Source organism: Mus caroli, unplaced genomic scaffold (genome assembly GCF_978045245.1).
Source record: "Mus caroli unplaced genomic scaffold, Mus_caroli_1 scaffold_7, whole genome shotgun sequence".
NCBI classification, from domain to species: Eukaryota; Metazoa; Chordata; class Mammalia; order Rodentia; family Muridae; genus Mus; species Mus caroli.
Genome location: NW_028227262.1, coordinates 29,326,260 through 29,346,283, shown reverse-complemented (window position 1 = coordinate 29,346,283; position 20,024 = coordinate 29,326,260). Strand labels below are relative to the sequence as shown.

Sequence of the window (20,024 nt, the reverse complement as noted above, 5' to 3'; positions counted from 1 at the left end):
GAATTGAAATGGAAGGAACACTGCTAAACACATCCCATGAAATCAGATACCAAAAATGAAATTAAACCACAGAGCAACACATATGCAAAAATTCTCAACAAAATGCCAACAAACCAAATTCAGGAACACATTAAGGTCACAGACTGCAACAAAGTTGCTTTCATCCTAGGAATGCAAAGCTGGTTCAACATACATAAATCAATAAATGTGGTAATGATCAGCAATATGTGCCAATAGCACCATGCAAATGAGCTTAAGGAGAGAACTTACATAACCACCTAGATGGATGCTGGAATGTAGCTTCATAATAAAGGAGCCTGTGATGGTTTGAATGAGCATGGCCCCACGGGTTCTTGAATGCTTGGTCCCCAGTTAGTGGAACTGTTTGGAAAGGATTGTAAGATGTGTCCTTGTTGGACTACATATGTCTCTCAGGATGGGCTCTGAGGTTTCAAACCCCCACACCAAGCCCAGTCTCTCTCTCTCTCTCTCTCTCTCTCTCTCTCTCTCTCTCTCTCTCTCTCTCTCTCTCTCTCTCTCTCTCTCTCTCCTGCCTGTGGGTCAAGATGCAGCTCTTAACTACTGCTCCAGCACCATCCCTGTCTGTCTGTGTGCTCCCACACTCCCGTGATGACAATGGACCAACCCTCTGAAGCTGCAAGCAAGCCTCCAGTGCTTTCTTTTATATGAGTTTCCTTGGTCATGGTGTCTCTTCACAGCAATAGAACAGTGAGTAAGACAGTACTGAAGACCCAGGGATAGATGGAGTACTTCCAAACAATAGAGGTCAAATATGACAAACCTTTAACCAACGGTATACTAAATGGGTGGAAACTGAGGGTCTTCCCTCTGAATTCTGAAATGAAACAAGGTTATCAAGCTCCTGGCCCCTATCCAGTACAATCCTCAACATTTCAGAACAATAAGACATGAGAAAGATAAAAGGGATAAAAATAAGAAAGAATTCAAATTATCTCTGTATGCAGACAGCATAATTGCATACTTAATAGACACTATCGATGCCACCGGAAGATTCCTCGATCTAATAAACACTTTCATTAAAGTTCCAGGGTGCAAATTCAACATACAAGAATCAGTAGCCTTCTTAAATGCCAGCAACAAACTTGGTGAGAAAGAAGTTAAGAAAAAAACATCCCTGAGAGTGGGGAGGTCTGGTGGGATGGGGGTGTGCATGGGGACATCTTCTTGGCGACTGGGGTAAGAGGTGTGGGATGTGGAACAGTTGGAGGGTGAACTGGGAGAGATATAAAGTCTGTATTGTAAAAAAAAAAATTAAACAGTGAATAAATAAAAAAGGAAAAAGGAAAGTATATATAAATAAAGGAGAGACAAACAGGAAAAAAAAAGAAAAGAAAAAAATCCCCTTCGCAGTGTTTTCTGAAATGTAATTAGGTACCTAGGAATAAACCTAGCCCAAGAACTGAAGGGCCTATGCAGTGTAAGCTTTAAGGCACTGAAAAGAGAAATTGGAGACAATGGTAGGTTGTGGAAAGACCTTCCACACTTATGGGCCAACAGAATTGATATTATGAACATGGCTGTGCCACCAAAAGTAGTATACAGACCCACTGCAATAGTAAAATGCTAGTAACAGTTTCATAAAACTAGGGGGAAAATTCAAATTTTGTATGGAAACAAACACACACAAGCAAAAAGCCATGTGTAGCTGAAGCTATCCTAGGTGGAAAGGATGCTTATGAATATCACAGTCTCCTACTTCAAATGACACCATAGCCATAGTGACAAGACAGCATGGTAATGCCACCAAAACAGACATATCTACCAAGCAGAGAGAGGACCCATGAGTAAGCTCACACAGGAATATTTGACAAAGGTGTCAGAAACATCCACTGGGGTGGGTGGGGGAGAGACAGCCTATGCAACAAGTGATCTGGCAAAACTGGATATCCACCTGAAAAGGAATAAAATGTGTTCATATCTTTTATATTGCACAAAAGTCAATTCAAAAATAGGTAAACTATATTAATTTTGATCTTAAACACTAAAATTGCATGGCATCAGAAAAATGTCCATGCTCCTGTAAACAAACCCTAATGAAACCAATTCTGTCACCCCCACCAAAGAAGACAGGAAAGTGGACGGGAGATAATTGGGAGAAGTGGGGGGGTAAAGAGGCATGGGAGGGGGCAGGCAATAGTGGGTGTCCTGGTTACTCTATTCCTGGGACCAAGGCAGCTTGTGAAAAGGAAGAATTTAATCGTCTGACGGTTCTCAGTTGGACCCATGATGGCAGAGCAAAGGTATGATCAAAGGTGGCTAGAGCCGGAGCTCAATTTCAATCCACAGGCAGAAGGGAGAGAGGGGAGGCTGGGAATGGCCTGAGTCTTTTGAAACCTTCAAATCAATCTCCCAGAGATACACATCCAACAAGGCCATGCCCCCAGATCCTTCCCAAATAATTCCCACTGAGGACCATGTATTCAAACATATGCACCTGTGGGGGCCATTCTCACTCAGACTGCCATGGTGAGTGATGGGTGAACATGACTGAAGTGCATTATGAAAATGTCATAAGGAAACATACTATAGTATAAATCAATATGTGCCAATAAAATAGTGGAAAAGAAATTTGAGCAAATAATAAAAGACCCCATATACCACCCCCACCCCCAAAAGACACCGGCATAGCAAGAACTTTCTTTTTGTCCTTTTTTTTGTTTTGTTTTTGTTTTGTTTTGTTTTGTTTTGTTTTGTTTTGTTTTGTTTTGTTTTGTTTTGTTTTGTTTTGTTTTGTTTTGTTGAGATAGACTCTCTCCATGTAGTTATGGCTGTCCTGGAGCTTGTTATATAGACCAGGCCAACCTTGAACTCAGAGATCCACCTGATTCTGCCTGCCCAGTGCTGAGATTTTAAAGTGTGCCCCACCATGCCCTGCTGGCAAGAACTTTCTAAACAGGAGCCAATAGCGCAGGAATAGCCCCAAGAATTGACTAGTGGGGTTATAAGAGAAGCTTCTGCAAAACGAAGGAAACTTAAACAGAGTGAACAGATGTCTAGAGGATGGAGAATGTTTGAACTGTGCCTCAGAGAGAGGTGGTTAATAACTAGAATAAATTAAAACCTGAAAAAAAATAAAACACTAACAGAACAAAACTACCAATCAACACGTCTGTGAAATGAATAGATGAGTCTCGAGAGAACACAATACACAGTTCACTGTTGCATGGCAGAGTAAAGTTTCAATGTCTGTGTGTATTGTGTTTTTACCAGCCAGAGGACTAGGAGAGATGTGTACAGGGGTGAAAGGAAATGTGTAATAGAACGCATGTGACATGAACGAACGCAGGTAAGAGGGTACCAGGAGTGGGAAGGCACAAGAGGAGAAGGAGGGATAACAGAAGTTTACAGCTAGGCATGGTGGTGCATGCCTTTAGTCCCAGCACTTGGGAGGCAGAGGCAAGTGGATCTGTATGAGTTCTAGGCCAGCCTAAACTACATCAGGAGTTCCAATCAGCCAGGGCGTACTTTACATGCTAATTAAAATTTAAAAATTTAAAATTGGAAAAGTGATTTATTGCTTTATTTATATAATATATAAAATTATATATAAAATTGCTTTAGGCTTTTGCTGTTGAACTCTAGCTTTATTGTGCTATAATGAGAAAATATAAATGATTGTTTAGATTCCTTTATAATTGCTGAGATCTGATTTTTTACCTTGAATGTGATATATTTTAAAGAAGGTTCCATGGGCTATTGAAAGGGATATGTATTCTATATCTATTGGAGAGAATATTCTGTGTATATATCTACTAAGTACATTTGATTTGTAGTGTAATTTAATTCTTGAGTTTTCTTTGTTGATTTTGAGTTTTTGGGCAACCTAGCTAGAAATTAGAGCGGGGTATTAAAATCACCAATTGTGATTTTTATTAATCATTATCTGACCTTTTAAGTCCATTAGTGATCATTTTGTGAAATTAAAGTTCCTGTTTGAGGGGTGTGTGTGTGTATGTGTGTGTGTGTCTGTGTGTCTGTGTGTAATATTAGTGAGGAAATGGAACAAGTCTATGTGTCTACCAACAGATGAATGGATAATGAAAATACTGTAATATTCAAAATGGAATTTCATCCATCTTTGCGAAGAATTGTTCCTTGCTAATATGTAGTAGACTTCTTTATCTTTTTAGACTAAGTTTGCTTTGAAGTCTACATTAGATATCAGAACTGTGACAGTTTGGTATGGGTTTCTGTTCACTTGGCAGATTTTTCCCCATCCTTTAATTTTAACTCTGTGTCTTTGTCAGTCTCTTGGAGACAACAGAAAGACAGATCTAGATTTTTAGTCCACTCAGCAGTCTGAGTTTTGGTTGGTTGGTTGATTGGTTAGTTGGTTGGTTGGTTGGTTGGTTGGTTGGTTGGTTGGTTGGTTGATTGGTTAGTTGGTTGGTTGGTTGGTTGGTTGGTTGATTGGTTGGTTGGTTGGTTGGTTGGTTAGTTGGTTGATTTTTCAAGACACAGTTTCTCTGTGTAACAACCCTGACTATTGTGGAATTTACTCTGTAGATCAGGCTGACCTCAAATTCACAGAGATCTGCCTGCCTCTGTCTCCTGAGCACTGAGGTGAAAGGTGTGCACCATCATACCTAGCCAAGCGTCTAGGTTTGGTTTTGTTGGTGGTGGTTTTCTGTTTTGTTTTGTCTTTATATTTTCTTTGTTTTATTGCTAGGCGAGGACAGTCACACTTAAGGTTATTATTGAGAGGTGTTTACTGATTCCTGTAATCTTTGCAGATTATTTTTCTTGTTGGCTGAATTGTCTTTGTTTTCAACCCTATTAGTATATTAGGAGTTTGCTGGTTCGCTGTGTTGGACGTGTGGGTTTCTTCCTGATTCTTCATTTATCTATTTCTTTCCTTTTTAAAGATTTATTTATTTACTATATGTAAGTACACTGTAGCTGTCTTCAGACACACCAGAAGAGAGTGTCAGATCTCATTACGGGTGGTTGTAAGCCATCATGTGGTTGCTGGGATTTGAACTCAGGACCTTTTAGAAGAGCAGTCAGTGCTCTTAACCGCTGAGCCATCTCTCCAGCCTATTTCTTTCATAAAACATCCTTTAATATGTTCTCATGACTGAAACAGTCTCTCCACTTCCTCTGTCTATAGTATTCTTTTAAGTGTCTCCTGCATTGTTGTCTTGCTGGCATTAACTGCTCAAGTTTGTGTTTGTGATGTCCTTATCTCTGCACCAATTTTTCAGGATATCTATGCTAGACACAGCTGGCTTAGTAGGCAGTTACTTACCTTCAGGGCTTGAAGTACATTATTCCATCCTTTCCTGGCTTTGAGTTCTGCTAACAAGATGTCTGACGTTATCCCGATGTGTCTCTCTTCGTTGAAGTGTTGGATTGTTTTCTCTCACTGCTTTTTTAAATTTTACTTTTGTGTATGTGTACGGGTAGGTACACAGAAGTGCATGTGTCCTAGAAAAACCCAAAAGAGAGTTTGGGATCCCCTGAAACTGGAGTTACAGAGATTGTGAGCCACCACGTGGGTGATGGGAATCAAACCCAAGCCCTCTGCAAGAGCAGTAAGGGCTCTCGAGCACAGAGCCACCTCTCCGCCCTCCTCTCATAGGCTGCAACACTGTTTCTCTTGTTTTGCACTTTTGACTTCCTGTCTGTCATATGTCATGGTGAGGAGCTTCTCTGGATATATATGCCTATTGTATTTGTGTGTCTGTGTCTAACTCTAAATCTGAGGGGTGTCTGCTATAATTCATTGTATATATTTTCTCTGCCTTTAGTGTGTACTCTCAGCTTTTTGGGGAGGGGGTTTGTTTGTTTGTTTGTTTGTTTGTTTGTTTGTTTTTGAGACAGGGTTTCTCTGTATAGCCCTGGCTGTCCTGGAACTCACTTTGTAGACCAGGCTGGCCTCAAACTCAGAAATCCACCTGCCTCTGCCTCCTGAGTGCTGGGATTATAGGCATGCACCACCACACCTGGCTTTACTCTCAGCTCTTTATTCCCATAGAGATTCTTAGGTTTGGTTTCCAGATATATATACATATATATATATATATATACACACATATATACACACACACATACACATATACATACATACACACACACATACATATATATATATATATATATATATATATATATATATATATATGGGGTATATATATATATATATATATGGGATATATATATATATATATCCCAGAGTTCTTAGAAGTTGTGACCGTATTCATTTCTGTTCTTACGTTGGAATATGGTATTCTATGTGATCTATTGGTGATGTTTTTCCACTGTGTTTTTTATTTGATTCATTCCATTTTTAGTTTCTAAAACTCCATCTCTCCATTCTCTCTTATCTTTCCCCTACCCTCACCAACATCCTTCCCCCACTGTATCCCCCTCCCCTTGCCCACCAAGTCTCCCATCTCCTGACCCCACTTAGCCCCCCATTCCACTTTCATGACTTTTGCTTTACTTTTGTTTTTGCTTTGTGACCCACCCCATTTATCCAGGGTCACTCATGTGGGCATAGATGCAAACCTATCCACTGTGGCATGAGTGACTTACTCCACCCTCCTTTTTTTTCGGTTTGTCTTTTTTTCCCCCCAAGACAGGGTTTCTCTGTGTAGCCCTGGCTGTCCTGGAATTCACTCTGTAGACCAGGCTGGCCTCGAACTCAGAGATCCGCCTGCCTCTGCCTCCCGAGTGCTGGGATCAAAGGCGTGCGCCACCACCACTCTAGTGGCTACATCATTGAAGAATTCTCTGCTCCCAGGAGCCACAGGGCTGCTGTTCTCCTGGGTGGGACGAGGACACATGAGCCCGTTCCCCTCCTCCTCTGTGAATGCTTGAGTTTAGTCTTGTGCCTGCTTCATGTAGGAAACTGCAGCTTCTATGAGCACCAGAGCGTGTCATGTTCTATGTTTTTTAACCTTTAGCCAAGTGTGGAAGAGCTGAGTGTTCCACTGCTGTCCAGGTTGTGGGACCATCTGGGAATACGAGTGTGGAGGTCAAGTTGAACCAGTCTGTGAGGCTGGGCCTGAGCACCTGTGGGTAATTGTTTGGGATTTTTCCTGGATGCAGGTTCTAAGGGAACACCTGGGTGTTAGGGACAGAAGAGGAGTTTGGAGGTACAGGTTGTTTTTGAGACAGGGTTTCTCTGTGTAACGCTGACCTATAGTTCACTCTGTAGACCAGACTGGCCTTGAACTGAGAGATCCACCTGCTTCTGCCTCCTGAGTGCTGGGATTAAAGCTGTGTGACATCACTGCCCAACTTACAAAATTGTTTTTATTGCTGCTTTAGTCTTATTGCTGGTTATGGATCTGCTGAAATTATATATTTCATCTTGGTTTAATTTTGGTTGGTCATGTGCATCTAGAAACTAGCCCACTTATTTTAGATTTTCCAATTGGCTAAAATATATGGGTTTTTAAATTTTTATTTATTTATTTTAATGTATATGAGTACACTGTCACTATCTTCAGATGCACACTAGAAGAGGGCATCGGATCCCATTACAGATGGTTGTGAGCCACCATGTGGTTGCTGGGAATTGAACTCAGGACTTCTGGGAGAGCAACCAGTGCTTCTAACTACTGAGCCATCTCTCCAGCCCTAGAATATATGGTGTTTTGGGGTTTTTTTGTTTTTGTTTTTTTTTTTTTTTTGGTTTTTTGAGACAGGGTTTCTCTGTATAGCCCTGGCTGTCCTGGAACTCACTTTGTAGACCAGGCTGGCCTTGAACTCAGAAATCTGCCTGCCTCTGCCTCCTGAGTGCTGGGATTAAAGGCATGTGCCACCACGACCGGCTGGTGTTGTTTTTTTTTAAAGGTGAATTCTTAGGATTTTCTGAATTCCATTGGCATCTGTTGTGTCTCCCCTCTCATCTCTAATTTTACTAATGTTGTGTCTCCCCATTCTCTTTCTTTTGTGTGTGTGTGTTGGGGGATAATTTGGCTGAGGACTTGTCAGTCTTGTTTCTCTTTTCAATGAGCCAACTCTTGATTTCCTCCACACCTTGGTTTGCTTTTGTTCTTTCTGAAACAGAGTTTCATTACCTTCCACCCTGATCTTAATTCTTTCCCCCCATCTATTGCCTTGGAGTTTGGTTTGTTCTTGGTTTTCCAAGTCCTTCGAGTACATCATTAAGTTATTTGAGCCCTCTATTTTTTATGCAGTTACTCAGCGTAAACTTTGCCTTTAAGACGGCCTTCCTTGTGCCCCATAGCCTTTGGTATGTGTGCTTTCCTTTTTACCCCAGCCTAGATCTTTTTACTTCTTACTTGATTTCTTCAGTAATCTCCTCATCATTCAATAGTGTTTTGTTTCATACCCATGAGTTTCTGTACTTTCTACACGTTCTAATGTTACTGATATTTATTTTATTGTGGTCACATACCCTATAAGATGTTATTTCAGTTTTCCTGTATTTGTTGATACTTGCTTTGTTCTAATATATAATCTGTCCTTGAGACTGCTTCGTGGACTGGCGAGAATGTGTATTCTTTAGTGTTAACATGTCTAAGTCCATTTGGCTTATGATGTTATTTAACTCCAGAGGTTTCTCTGATTCGTTTTTTCCCTAGATGACCTATCCATTGGTGACCTGTCCTGTGGTTGGTCCCTGATCTGAGACCACCAGGGCAGCTTAGTTTTTAACATTGATTTACAATCAAGATGGCCTCTGGCCTGCTGCCTGCAAGCCATATACAAGGACCAAATGGAACTTCTCCCTGTCACCTACCCATCCACTGGAGGAAGCACTGTCTCACCAAAGTCCACATATGGGCTTGCTGTTGGGGCTGTGGGCTCACGGTGGGGGGAGCTGTGGGCTCACTGGGAGGGCTGTGGGCTCAATGGGGGGCTATGGGCTCACTGGGGGGGCTGTGGGCTCACTGGGGGCTATGGGCATGCTTGAGAGCAAGATTACCAATTTTGCTGAGGCTGACCCTTCCAGGCTGTGGTTTCTACTTCCCTGCCCCACCCCCACCCCCATGAAACTAAGTCCTGATTTCTCCATGTTCCCCCCTCTTCTTTGATACCCTTTCACTTCCTCTATAAATTACTGAAACTATCTCTCTCTCTCTCTCTCTCTCTCTCTCTCTCTCTCTCTCTCTCTCTCTTTCACTCTTTAGAGTAGTCTATTTTTTTTTTCTAGCAGTTTTTTGAGATGTTAAGGAGGTAGGATCAGGGGAGAGAAGTGTCCCACTTTCTCTGGGAAGATGTTAGCCAAATATACACATCCCAGCTTTTGATATTTCCAGCCCCAGAGTCACCTGACTGTTCCAAAGGAAGCCTAGGCTTGTGCTACCTGCAGAGTCCAACATGGCAGCCACACAGGCAATCTAAGTTACATTGATGTTGGCTAAAATTAACTAAGGTGTTTCAAGTGCCGAGCTGGCCACATGGGCTAGGCAAGCTTACACCTTAAAGACAGCATCCAAAAAGTCAGTGTGCCGACCTATGAGCTGTTTCTGTCCATAAAAGGGGCTGTGGTGGTTGATTAGAGAAGAGGTGAGGAGGGAGGGAGGCACAGAGCGATGACAAGCAGACACAGGTGTGGACCGAGGATGGGCAGCCAGCACCACGCTGTCACCTAGCCGGGACGCTTTTCTTTTTCTTTCAGAAGCGAGTTCTATTCTTGACCAATGACTACTTCTTCACAGACATCAGTGACACGCCTTTCAGGTGAGGGATGATGTCACAAGCCAGGGATTCGAGATGGAGCACAAATAAGCACCGGCTGGAGATAGGACTTTCGGATTTGAGAGTGGAGTTAGCAGTTCTGTCCTATTAGCAAAAGATCCTGGTCAGCTAGCATTCAGGAAATGAGAGCTGCTGTGCCTAAATGTCTGATACTGTAGCCAGTTTCCTAGCTCGAATCCCAGCTGCACCACTAACAGGCTTTGGGGCCTGAATCAAGGCACTCTGTGTGCCTCAAATTCACCTATAGTGTGAATGGTGACAATAGCACTTCTTGGCTATGTTGGTGACTTGACACAGTCTGTGTAGATGTTGAGACAGAATAGTAGGATAATAAGATCCAAGTCAAATCGCTCTAAGCTTCCTTCCCTCGTTTCCCAATAGAGTTCAGACTCCTTGCTCAGACAGCCTGCTGGAGTACCTGAGAACTTCTCAAGACTGCTAACTTCCCAGCCCATGCAAACCAACTGCATCGGAGCTGTGAGGCAGAGCCCGGGCACCACGTCTTTTAACGTTCCCCAGATTCAAATCTAATGTGCTACCAAGAGATAGGGTGCAGTAGGAAAGAAACCTAGGGGGATCATGGGACCCCTGAATGTTTTAGGTGGTCCCTGGAAGTTCAAGACTTCCTTAAGGAACATAGGAGCTGTGGGGATCACAGTCTGGGGCACTTCTGGGACCCTTCTTGGGAACAATGACTGATAAATTAGCAGTGCCTTCCTGGTTCTCAAAGGGACAACCTGTGAGGCCAGGCTAACAGAAGGGATCTGGAGGAGGATGGTGTTGCCCATCTCTGTGCTTGATGAGCATCTAGAGTGCACACAGCCAGTGTGGCCACAGTTGCCTTCTCTTCTCTCTAGCCTGGGAGTGGTGCTCACCAGAGGTCATGGAGAATACATCCTCCTGGGGAACACATCTGTGGAAGAAGGTAGGTCACACCCTGTGCTCACTATGATATAATGTACGGTTGGGATGTGTGCTCCCATGTTGCTGAGCAGGATCAACCCAGGGTGGAATCAAGGTGAGCATTCCCACCAGGTGGGATGGCAAAGGAGGACATCATTCCTATCCCAGATCTCATGACCCTAACTGCCCATGACCAGCTAGCTACCTGGGCACCTTGAGAGAATCAGCCTTCTTGTGAGGCAGGATGTCCTCTGGGAGCCCTATGAGATGGGACACGTCAATGTCTGTCCATTCTTCCTTCCCATCCCTGGGGTACAGCCCATCAGCCATCATTCTACCATCATGCTAACCACAGCCTTAGACACTCACAGTGGCCTCCAGCTGTTCACCTCGCCTGTCTCTGACTTCATCCACAGAATCTTCCTAGAACTGCCTTCCCTCCCAGGTTCACTCTCTTGACCTTGCTATCCCATCAAAAGATGTGCAGAAGTTCTGAGTCTTGGAAACTGTGGATGTGACCTTCTCAGGGATCAGAGTACTAGCAGATGTCATCAAGCCAAGATGACGTCATTCAGATGGGCCAGGCTCGTGGGACTGGGGCCTTTTGAAGGAGCAGATGGTTGAGGACTAGAAAGGTCACTGAGCAGTTAAGAACATCTGCTGCTCTTGCAAAGGACCTGGGTTCCCAGCACCCACATGGTAGCTCACAATAATCTAGAACTTCAGTTCCAGGGGACCTGATGCCATCTTCTGACCTAATGCATGTGGTACACAGATCATACATGCAGGCAAAATACCCAGACACGTAAAATAGTAACAATCATTTTTTTAATTGACAGCTGAGGGGAGGGGCTCTGCAGTGACAGGCAAAGGTGCCGTACACAGCATAGTGGGGATGCCGTAACAAGGGGCTGGCTAACAGAAGCTGGGAAAGGCTTCCCTGAAATCTCTCTTCTTGAACCCTCCCTCCAGCTCACCCTGGCCCTAGATGCCACCACCCACTCCAGCTTCCCAGGGTGGCCCTGCCCTACCACTGTGATGTACTGGCCACTGGAGCATCTTTCCACAGCAAGAGGCACAGTTGCTGGAGCTCGCTCCCTTTGTCCTCAGTCACCAAGCCCTTAAGCTCCCTTGGCCTTCAGTGTATCTCTTCTTCCCTCAACCTTTCTCCCACTGACCGATTTGTCTCAGTCGTATTTCTGCAAGGTACACAGAGAGCCATCCATCACTCACCTGAAGTCCCTGAGCTGACTAACTCAACCATTTGTCCGCTGTCTCTTCCTACAATTTCTCAACGCTTTATTGAGCACCTACTTATGTTCAAGCACTGGGCTTCCAGGAGCTCGTTCACTCTTTCTATCAGCAACTGTACTACACAGCAGATAGGCTGAGAGCCCAGTGAGGCTCCAGAGGTCACTGGGCAGGCACAGCTCGCCCCAGGCTCGTCTCTGGCTGGTCACTGTTGTCACCATGTATGACAGAACCAAAAAGGGCAAAAATCACTACTTTCAACATGTTAGCTTCTTGGATGGATGTGTTAAGAGGGCGGGGCTGTGTAAGACAGTGCTAACTAAAGTGGCTTAAAACTGTATCCACTAAAACTTGTAGCAAGATGCTGAAGGTGTGCTCAAGCAAACCCTTCCTGCAAAGGGGTTGGCAGACCTAGGTGTATGCCCACAGCCACAGGGTATCAGCCTGAGTGTGGACTCTGCTTTCAGGCCTGCATGACTTGCTTCATCCGGATCTGACCCTGGCCAGTGACTGGTAGGCAAGAAGGTGTGGGTGGGAAGGGAAAAAGGGAGGATTGGAGGTAACCAGGCTCTCTGGGCTTCCAGGATCTACTGTATCACAGATATCGACCCGGACCACCGGAAACTCAGCCAACTGGAAGCTGTGGTTCGTTTCCTGACAGGGGTGGATCCAGACCTGGAGTGTGAGTTCCCTTACCCATACCTCTGAACTTGTCCTGTGGGTCCCTGCAATTTGGGAGAGAAGCCAGGCAGTGAGCAAGTCTGCGCACACACACACACACACACACACACACACACACACACACACACACAGAGTGTTACAGTAATGACAGATGCTATGGACAGAGTGCTGATAGGGATGTGGGGTGCAGACAGGCAAAAGAGGGGTGCAGATGAAGAAGAGCCCCAAGTGTCTGGGATCTTCTTTGAAGAAGATGAAGATATCTTGGAAGTAGAAGGGAGTGAGTTATACAGTGGTGCGCATGTAGCAATTGAGTTGAATACTGTAAGTTATTCTTGTGCTATGTAAATTTCCCTCCAATAAAAAATTAAAACAACTCTAAGAGGAGAAGAGAGAGCTGCCTGTGGAGAGTGTAAGATGAGCAGCCAGGCCAGGGAAACAGCAGGTACTAGGGCACTGAGCCAGGTCAGGTCTGGGAACACACACAGCCACCAGCATGACCTGCCTTAGGGAACAGAGAAGGTGGGAGGTGACACAGGCTAAACAGGCTCTGGATGGCTCAAGAGAATATGTAGACTCCACAGTGCTGAACTGGAAGGGCCTTCAACGTCAACCTAATATCTATTTCGTAGATGAGAATTTGGAAGCAAAACAGGAAGAATTGATATCTTTATGCCCACACAGATGGTTTTAACACCCAGGACACCTGTACACAGCTCAGCCTTCTCCTGATCTGCTATAGGGTAGAGGGCTGTGTTGTGGGCATTGTTGATATTATTATTATTAGACAGGCTAGTCTCAAACTTGCTATGTAGCCAAAGATGACCTTGAACTTCTGAGCCTGTACTTGCAAGAGTCAGGATTCCAGGCTTGTACCATCATGACAACTGAACTAAGTCCCCAGCTTCTAGGAGGTGTGCTCTTCTTAATGGGATGGGACGGGGTAATGGATGACATGCAACTGGTTCCTGTGACTTTACCCTCAGGTGACGAGGAACTGGTGCGGGAGGTGCTGTTTGATGCAGTGGTAACCGCCCCCATGGAAGCCTATTGGACAGCACTGGCACTCAACATCTCTGAGTACGTACAGGACGGGGGATGGCCCCCAGAGAGCAGGTGACACATTCAAACCCAGTGCTCCATATCCAATAGAGTCAGGACCCTTGGAAAGACACACCCTCGGGGGACACAGGAATATGGTGGAGTGGGGGGAGTCTTCACAACCACTCCTCCGTCCTCCCAGCTCCCGCCAGCTTCTCACTCAGAAATGTCAAGTGTGGCTTTCCCAGGCACAAGCGCTAATGCTGGTGTCCTTACTGCAGCCCAGTCCAAAACCTACCCTGGGTTTGCTCTCTGGGTAGGTCTCCAGCCACAGGATTTCACCACCCAGTAAGTGTCCCCACGAAGCACCAGAGAGCTTCAAGGGAAGGCTGCCAGTGGCCTTGACCTCCATGCTTCCCCGACTCCTAGATTCTCCTCATACTCTTGCTGGCTTTTTCTTGGTGGCATTGTATTTCATGGCTAGACAGGAAGACAGAGCTTTGCACAAGAGGCAGGAGAGGTGGGGGTCCGAGTGACATTGCTGAGGTGAGGGCTAGAGCGCTTGTTTATGAATAGGAAAATCCAAAATCATAGACGTCAAGCCTCCCTAAACACACAAGCTCTTTGCCGTTCCTCTACCAAGGCAATCTCCTAATTGTAAAAGCACGTGTGCAGTGTGCTTCATTTCTGCAAGAGAGGGGTCAGAACACAGCGTCCGCATGCATATACTCCACGTATTCATCCGGTATCTATGGAAGGCTGTTCGGAAAAGGTTCTAAATGCTGCTCTCTGGTTAGAAAATTAAGTCGCTGAAAAGGGGCTGGAACCATATGTAACTTTGATCCATATAAATGTAGATATGCAAATAAACCTGAAAGAAAGAAGATCTACTGGGGAGATACTAACACACTGTGTACTGAGGGGCAAATGCTCTTCACTAGCATCTACACAAAAAACAAACAAACTGCTCTGGTAGGGGGGTGAGAGAAATGGCTTGATAAAGTGTTTGCCACACAAGTATGACTGCCCAAGTTTGGCCTCCCAGAAAGGCCAGCCACGGCATCTCACTGCTGTAACCCCAGTGCTAGGAAGACAGAGTGGAAGGTCCTTCTGATCATCACTGGCCAAATCAGTGAGAATTAAAAAGGTAGAGAGCAGTAGAAAAGACTCTCTCTGACCGCCACATGCGTGCACACACACACACACACACACACACACGCCCATGCTCACGCAATCACGTGTACACAGATATACGCCCACATAAAACTGAAAGCCAGTGTTGTGGGCTTGGTGGCTCCCCCACTGAAGACAGGGACAGGCATGCCCCACCTCACTCCTCTACAGCAAGGTGAGAAAGCACGTGAGCAGCTGGGCAAAAGAACAGACTTACAGCCAGTGAGAACTGGGAAAGAGAAAAGGGAAATGGTCTCTGGTTAAAGATGACGCAATCGGGGACTTAGGGGGTGATGCCACGGTAGAGCGCCTGCCTAGCATGTATGAGGCCCTGGGCTTCATCCCCAACACTGTCAAAGAAAGAAAGAAAGAAAGAAAGAAAGAAAGAAAGAAAGAAAGAAAGAAAGAAAGAAAGAAAGAAAGAAAAAGGAAGGCAGGCAGGCAGGCAGGCAGGCAGGCAGGCAGGCAGGAAGGAAGGAAGGAAGGAAGGAAGGAAGGAAGGAAGGAAGGAAGGAAGGAAGAAAGAAAGTATACCAGGAAATTGCAAAGGAATAGGGAAATCGCCACAGCCAGTAAGAGAATTTAGTAAAGTGGCAGGTTATAATATCAGTATTCAAACATTAAAAGTCCTGGAGCCAGAGAGACAGCTTAGTGGTTAAAAACACATACTGTTCTTACAGAGAACCTGAGTTTGGTTCCCAGCACCCACGCTCAGTGGCTTCCAGCTGCCTATAACTCCAGCTCCTGGGGATCTGACACTATCTTCCAACTTCCCTGGGTGTCTGCACTCACACGCATATACCCACACACAGACTTGTTCATTTATGTCATTTATCTTAATAATTAATAATATTTATGTATATAAATAAAACCCCCTGAAGAGATACAATATGAAAAGACTTCTTTAGGATGGTAAAAATAAAAACGTTGTCCTGGGACTATAAGAACATACTGAGGATACATAGTGAGAAATGTCAAAACCTGAGTGAAACATTGGCCTGTGGCACCAGCCAGTGAGTTCAACTACCCAGAGAACTGAGGCAGGAGGATGGAAGTCTCCAGGCTGCCTGGGATACAGGGTAAGACACTGACTCAAAAAGTAATGCAGGACACAGCTCAGTGGTAGCAGGCATAAAGCCCTAGGTTTAATCTTAGGGAGCAGAGGATGGTTAAGTAGGCCTGAACGCATGGCAAGGCCCACAGTGTCTCTGAGTGGGAAGACACACCAGGAAGCCAGCCATTCTCCCTAGTGTATGGACCTACTGCAGCTGCAAAGGGAATGCCTGTGGACTGTCTCTCCACATTCCGGTGGCTGATTGTAAAGTTCATTAGAACAGTCAAGAACATCCTGGGGATGGCCCCACCTAGAGAGGAAGGTGTCATCAATCCCCTGCCTGCTGTAAATTCTGGTGCTGGTACAGGAAAGGGCAGCCAGGTCCAGGGAACACAGATCCCAGGGGACTGTGTCATATTGGTGAGGGGAGGTGGGCCTAATAGCTGTCGCAGGAGCCAGTGGCAGCACCAGTGGGCAAGTTCCTCACACCACACACCTGGATAGTGACTCACACTCAGACACACAGACAAGAAGCCTGGTAAGCCCTCTCGGAAACTGGGATCCTGCTGCTCCAAACTCTGGGAGTCAGCAGGCTTTTCCTAACACCGAGTCAAAGCTCAACAGCAATACAAGAATGACTAGTAAGTCTAACAGCCAGGAAATGTCCGTCTCAGGAGGATGCAGAGGGAGACTGGACTGGGAGGCTGGAGCCGTGAGCAGGTGGGAGGTCCCACCTCTGCAGCCACTGTGTGAATGACAGACAGCTTCAGGGACAGACGAACAAAACACAGGACCATACAGGGACAGCAGCCAAGAGAAAAGATCAGACCTTAAGTATGTGTTCACCCAGCTCTTACTAAAAGCAATGCATCTAAAACCACTCAAGACAGTGCCTGTTACCATCCAGTGCAGAGCTGAGTTTGGCAGCGTGCACTGTTGGTGAGACACTTAGCAAAAGTATGTATGCTGTGAGCAGAAGCTGATGAAGCTGTAGCCTGTGCTTGGTAATCAGGCGGCTAGAAAGGATGCTGGCGTGGGTGGCCTGGGGTCACACTGCGTTCACCTCCGTGGGAGCCAACATTTCCAGACCAAGACAAAGAGGCACAAGTTCCAAAACTCAAAAATACTTAAATATAAAATTTGAATATGAATTGTAAACATTCACCTGAGGTCATGGTCTGCTTTCTCTTAAAAAAGATAAAGAGGCTGCCCCTATCCTGCCCTGCTTTGGGGAGGACAGCCTCTGAGCTCCTAGCCTGTCCTGCTGAGGGGAGCACCTCTGGAGCACCAATGCTGGTCCTCATTAAAATGAGTCTGGAGTCATCCCTGACTATAGGACAGGGGCCAGAAACAAACCCGGTAGACCAGGATCGTCTTACCACACCAGGAAGGGAGAAGCCAGCAAGGCTACTGAAACTCAGGCCCCTGCAGAGGGCTCATGAGCCAAGGAGGGGATGAGAGCAGAGGCAGCCATGACTGCAAACCCTGCATCCGTAGAGTCCAAAACCCATTCATTGGTCACCTTCGGAGGTGTAAGGCAAACCCTGGTTTAAATGAGCAAAAAGCATCAGTAACTTATCTCGCCTCTTCTGTGCACATAGTATCTCCAGTAAAAGCAAAATAAGGAGACAATGAAGAGGAGAGCCTGTGAGTGTCCCCAGTCAACAGGCAATGTGCACCTACACACACACACACACACATATATATGCATATATATATATATATACATATATATATGCATATATATGTGTGTGTATATATGCATATATATGCATATATATGTGTATGTATATATATGTGTATATATACATACACATATATATGCATATATATACAAATAGAAAGGAGAAGTTTACCTGGCTTCCACATCAACCATGTGTCAGGCTGGCCCATAGCTGAAGGGCTAGCTGGGACAATACATCATGGCAGAGTGCAATGCTTATGGGGGTAGAGAGCTCCAGGGTCCCAGGGTCCCCTTCAAGGACACCCTCTCCACCACGCCTCACTTCTCAAAGGTGCTGCAGCCTCCTGATAAGACTATCCAGGGAACTCAGCCCTCCACGTCTGGCATTGAGGGACATTTACCCAAACCACAGAGAGTAAAAGCTCACAGCTGGATATGATCAGGTCCGGAACTCTTAAGAGCTAAGAAATACAAGGGACATAAAAAATAAAAAAATAAAAATAAAGAGTATGCGAAATAATACTTTAGCAGTTGGCCTCACCCAGGCAGGTGGTCTGATCCTGCAGAAAGTGATCTGCAGGAAGAGAAGCCAGGATGAGGAGCCCCAGAGCCAGGTTAAAAAGACTAATGACCGCCATGGGCGTGGAGTTTCTAATAAATGGTCAAAAGTCACAGTGGCGATGGATGTGCCATTTGGTGAGTGCACTGAAAGAGATACTTTAGATGGGGAATTATATGGTACATGGTAAACTATATGCCACTTGTAGCTCAAGTCAGGGAAGAGGGAGAACCGATGTTAAGCTGCTATGTTGAACAGACCATGGTCAAGTTCTGAGTTACCCAGGTTAATGCCATGAAGTTCTTAGGTTATCTGCTGATAACTGGGCATCGTGGATTTGTTTGTTTGTTTGGAAAGGAGTGATGGTAATACTGGGGTTTTTCTTGTGTTTTTTTTTTCCTTACATTCTGAAGATATAAACTGAAATATTTACTGATTAAATAGCTGGGATTTGCGTGGGCATATCCAGCTGCTGCGGTGCCTTGAGAAACCTGGGTTGGTGGTATTCGTGAAGCTAGGCTATGGGAGAGCTCAGAAGAGTCGGAAGCAAATTGAACTGCTGCTTTTTAGAGATGCCCGCCCCAGGGTCTGATTCAGTGCAGCTACTGCAGGGTGCTGGTACCTGTGATGTTTAAACCCCAAGGAACCCTGACACCCACCTGCAGAGGCCCCACCTCTATAGACCATTCTCATCTCCCCAGTCCTCTGACCAACTGTGCTGACCCAAGCCTGGTGCTGTGTCTGGGTATGGATAGTGCCAGTGAAGACCACATTGCCACATACCCTCCGGCTGTGGCAATGCTACCACCCTACGCCCTTAAGTAACCACAAACCCGGTTCTGGAGATGACGGTGTGCATGTTGTTGTTGCTTTGCCTCGCAGAGAGTCAGAACCTGGCGTGGACGTAGCCTTCCTGGGAACCCGGGCTGGCCTTCTAAGGAGAAGCTTGTTCGTAGGCTCCGAGAAAGTCTCCGACAGGTGAGTCCTGCTGAGCGCCCTGGGGTGGGGGACCTCTGGGAGGAAGGAACGTGACACAAGACTTGGGTCCCTTTGGGGCATGCAGGGCAGAGACGGTCTCAGTATGCTGTGCCCTGTGAATCCACTGACATAGACACGGGGGAACGGTTGGCTGATGGGTGCCGTCAGATGCCCATCTTTCCTCCCACCCGCACAAGATCCCTCTCACTAAGTCCCAATGCCTTCAGCTACAGAGCCCCTCGGTGCCTCCATCAGGACCCAGTGACAAGTCCACACCCCCTGAGCAAGGTTGGAGGCTTTCTAGGAAAACAGTTTTGGTGGGCTTTCCCTCTCCTTTCTTCTTTCCCTCCCCTAATTCTCAGAGAGGCAGGGGTGGGCGTGGGGGTGGGGGTAGCACCATCCTTTAAGGGCTTCTAAGGATGGGAAGACGTGGCAATACAACCAGGCCGTCCCCAGGCGATCAAGGGCTTTGGGAAGCTGGGAAGGCAGCTGCCTGGAGGGCCACAGGTGCCCTGTGTACACCCCCGTGGAGAACTCCCTTTACCTGGACCACGATGCAATATGCAATCTGGGGACTGTGTAACAGCAAATGTGCTTCCAGAGTAGGCAAGCCACTCACTCAAACTTCAGTCCTCTACCTGGGAATTACACACAGGTGCCACTTAATTTTGCGCCCCACCCAGCTTCGCCCACTTCCTAGTCAGCTTCTGGACCAGCCTCCCTCTGTAGGCTTGCGTGTGCTCGGGGAAAGCAAACCCATAATTAGCAAGGAAAGGCTTCTTTCTCTAAAAGCAGACTAATGTTGCACACCGAAGCCTTTCACAGTAACCATGTAGGGCAATCCGGGCCTCTCTACGCAGTGATAGAATTGACTGTGGGATTCCCTCACTCAGATCTGCCAGGGAGCCAGACAAAAGAAATCACCTAGACCCAAAGGAAGTGTACTTTGTTGCCAATACAGTCTGCATGCTCCGGCTGGG

At 45.9% G+C, this 20,024-nt stretch overlaps 1 protein-coding gene across 3 annotated transcripts in view; it reads left to right on the top strand.

Annotated features, from left to right (window-relative positions):
- Cacna2d4 (calcium voltage-gated channel auxiliary subunit alpha2delta 4) overlaps positions 1-20,024 on the top strand; it is a 113,421-nt gene that overhangs the window by 50,508 nt on the left and 42,889 nt on the right. For all 3 annotated transcript variants that reach the window (XM_085840070.1, XM_085840069.1, XM_085840068.1), the window contains 6 exons: positions 9,641-9,702; positions 10,578-10,645; positions 12,342-12,387; positions 12,459-12,556; positions 13,542-13,635; positions 18,949-19,044. In XM_085840070.1, the coding sequence (XP_085696196.1) occupies positions 9,641-9,702; positions 10,578-10,645; positions 12,342-12,387; positions 12,459-12,556; positions 13,542-13,635; positions 18,949-19,044 (464 nt within the window). The remainder of the gene's footprint in view (positions 1-9,640; positions 9,703-10,577; positions 10,646-12,341; positions 12,388-12,458; positions 12,557-13,541; positions 13,636-18,948; positions 19,045-20,024) is intronic.